The 1,531-nt window shown below is 40.3% G+C and overlaps 1 protein-coding gene across 2 annotated transcripts in view; it reads left to right on the top strand.

Moving 5' to 3' along the window:
- Positions 1–1,531, top strand: part of stum (stum, mechanosensory transduction mediator homolog) — a 33,666-nt gene that overhangs the window by 24,927 nt on the left and 7,208 nt on the right. For both annotated transcript variants that reach the window (XM_014011904.1, XM_014011905.1), the window contains exon 2: positions 1,165–1,347. In XM_014011904.1, coding sequence (XP_013867358.1) covers positions 1,165–1,347 — 183 coding nt within the window. The remainder of the gene's footprint in view (positions 1–1,164; positions 1,348–1,531) is intronic.

Below are 1,531 nucleotides of genomic sequence, written 5' to 3'. Positions count from 1 at the left end.
GTGTGTGTGTGTGTGTGTGTGTGTGTGTGTGTGTGTGTGTGTGTGTGTGTTATGTGAACACAATGCTGCAGCAGCGAGCTACTGAGCTGCTTACTTATGAGTGGATTAATGGCAGCAGATGTAAAATAATAAAATACTGGTTTGTCTGCTGCCAGAATTTTACAATCCAGTTCTTTACAACAGGGGTGCAAAGTAGTGTTAACGCATTAAAAATCCAAGTCTGAAGTAAAGACTAAATGAGACCACACACTACGCTGTTACCGTTCATATCACATCACCCATAAATGCCTTAAACTTAAAATGTGTTGGCGTGTGTGTTCACACGCCTTTTCACAGGAGGTATAACTTCACAATATTCAAGGTATTTTTTAGTACGTTACACGTAAATACACAAAAGACATTAATAGTAAGGGTTTAGTTCCAGTTGTTATGGCCCAAATTTGTCAGTGCCACAACTGGCCCAATTCAAACAACCAATTAGCTCATCGGTCCAGTCAGAACTGAGCTCTAGTCCTCGAAACAGAAATAGTTCAATAAGCAAAATTACAACAAGCAAGATAATAACTAACTTTTCCACATGATCTCACTTCAAAATATCTGTATATTAAAAAAGGATGTATATACTGGTTCTGGGAATATACAGTAAAAACTTTGAGTACCAGCTACTAAACTGCAGCTGATAGATCTGTTTTATAAAAATGTTTATGTATTTTTTCATCAAGTAAATAGGACATGTGCAAATGGAGATGAGTGTATAAGTTTGTGTCGTGGTCTAATCTCTGCACTAAAAGTCCAAATGGCTCAGAGTTAGATTTCAGGGAAATGAAAGGAACTTCATCAGGTTGAAATTTGTRTCAAGATGATGAATGCTTCCTCTGTCTGCTTCCAAATTTAGGGTAAAAGTAATTACATTCCCCTCACTTGTTTTTGGCGTTAATTGTCTAACTTTATGTTATTAGACCAAATCAAGATGGAGTATATGAAGCACATTTCCTACAAATCTAATACAGKTTGTGTAGCTCAAAGCTGTGGATTTGAGATGAATTTTCGTGAGAAGTTTTCACCAGTCCTCAGATCTGTGAAGTCGAATGTGTGCGAGCAATTAGAGTCTGTTTTTGAAGGTTTTGTTTGTCATAAAAGGTGGTACGGTTTTGTGTCTTGCAGGCACCTTCATCTCAGCGTTCAGCGTGCTGTGTGGAGCTCGCAGCGAGCTGATCTCCGAGCGAGGCGTCTGCTGCGTGTTCTGGCTCAACGTGGCAGCAGCTCTCATCCAGATCCTGACGGCCGTCATCATGGTGGGCTGGATCATGAGCATCTTCTGGGGAATGGACATGGTCATCTTGGCAAGTCAGTCCTCAACCATCTGTTCCTCTTTAACAACAAGACTTGTTCCAAAACCGTCTAAAAAAACCAGATTCTCGAGGGTTTTTTGTGTCCTTGCGTCCGTCGTAGAGCCTCGCTCTCGTGTCAAAGGAATTCAGAACACARTCAAAACACTTGAAAGACTTGTTGTGAGAATTTGGAACGTCTT

This window comes from Austrofundulus limnaeus, unplaced genomic scaffold (genome assembly GCF_001266775.1).
Source record: "Austrofundulus limnaeus strain Quisiro unplaced genomic scaffold, Austrofundulus_limnaeus-1.0 Scaffold86, whole genome shotgun sequence".
NCBI classification, from domain to species: domain Eukaryota; kingdom Metazoa; phylum Chordata; class Actinopteri; order Cyprinodontiformes; family Rivulidae; genus Austrofundulus; species Austrofundulus limnaeus.
Note: the sequence above shows the minus strand (reverse complement) of the source record. Positions and strands in the feature narration are given on the sequence as shown.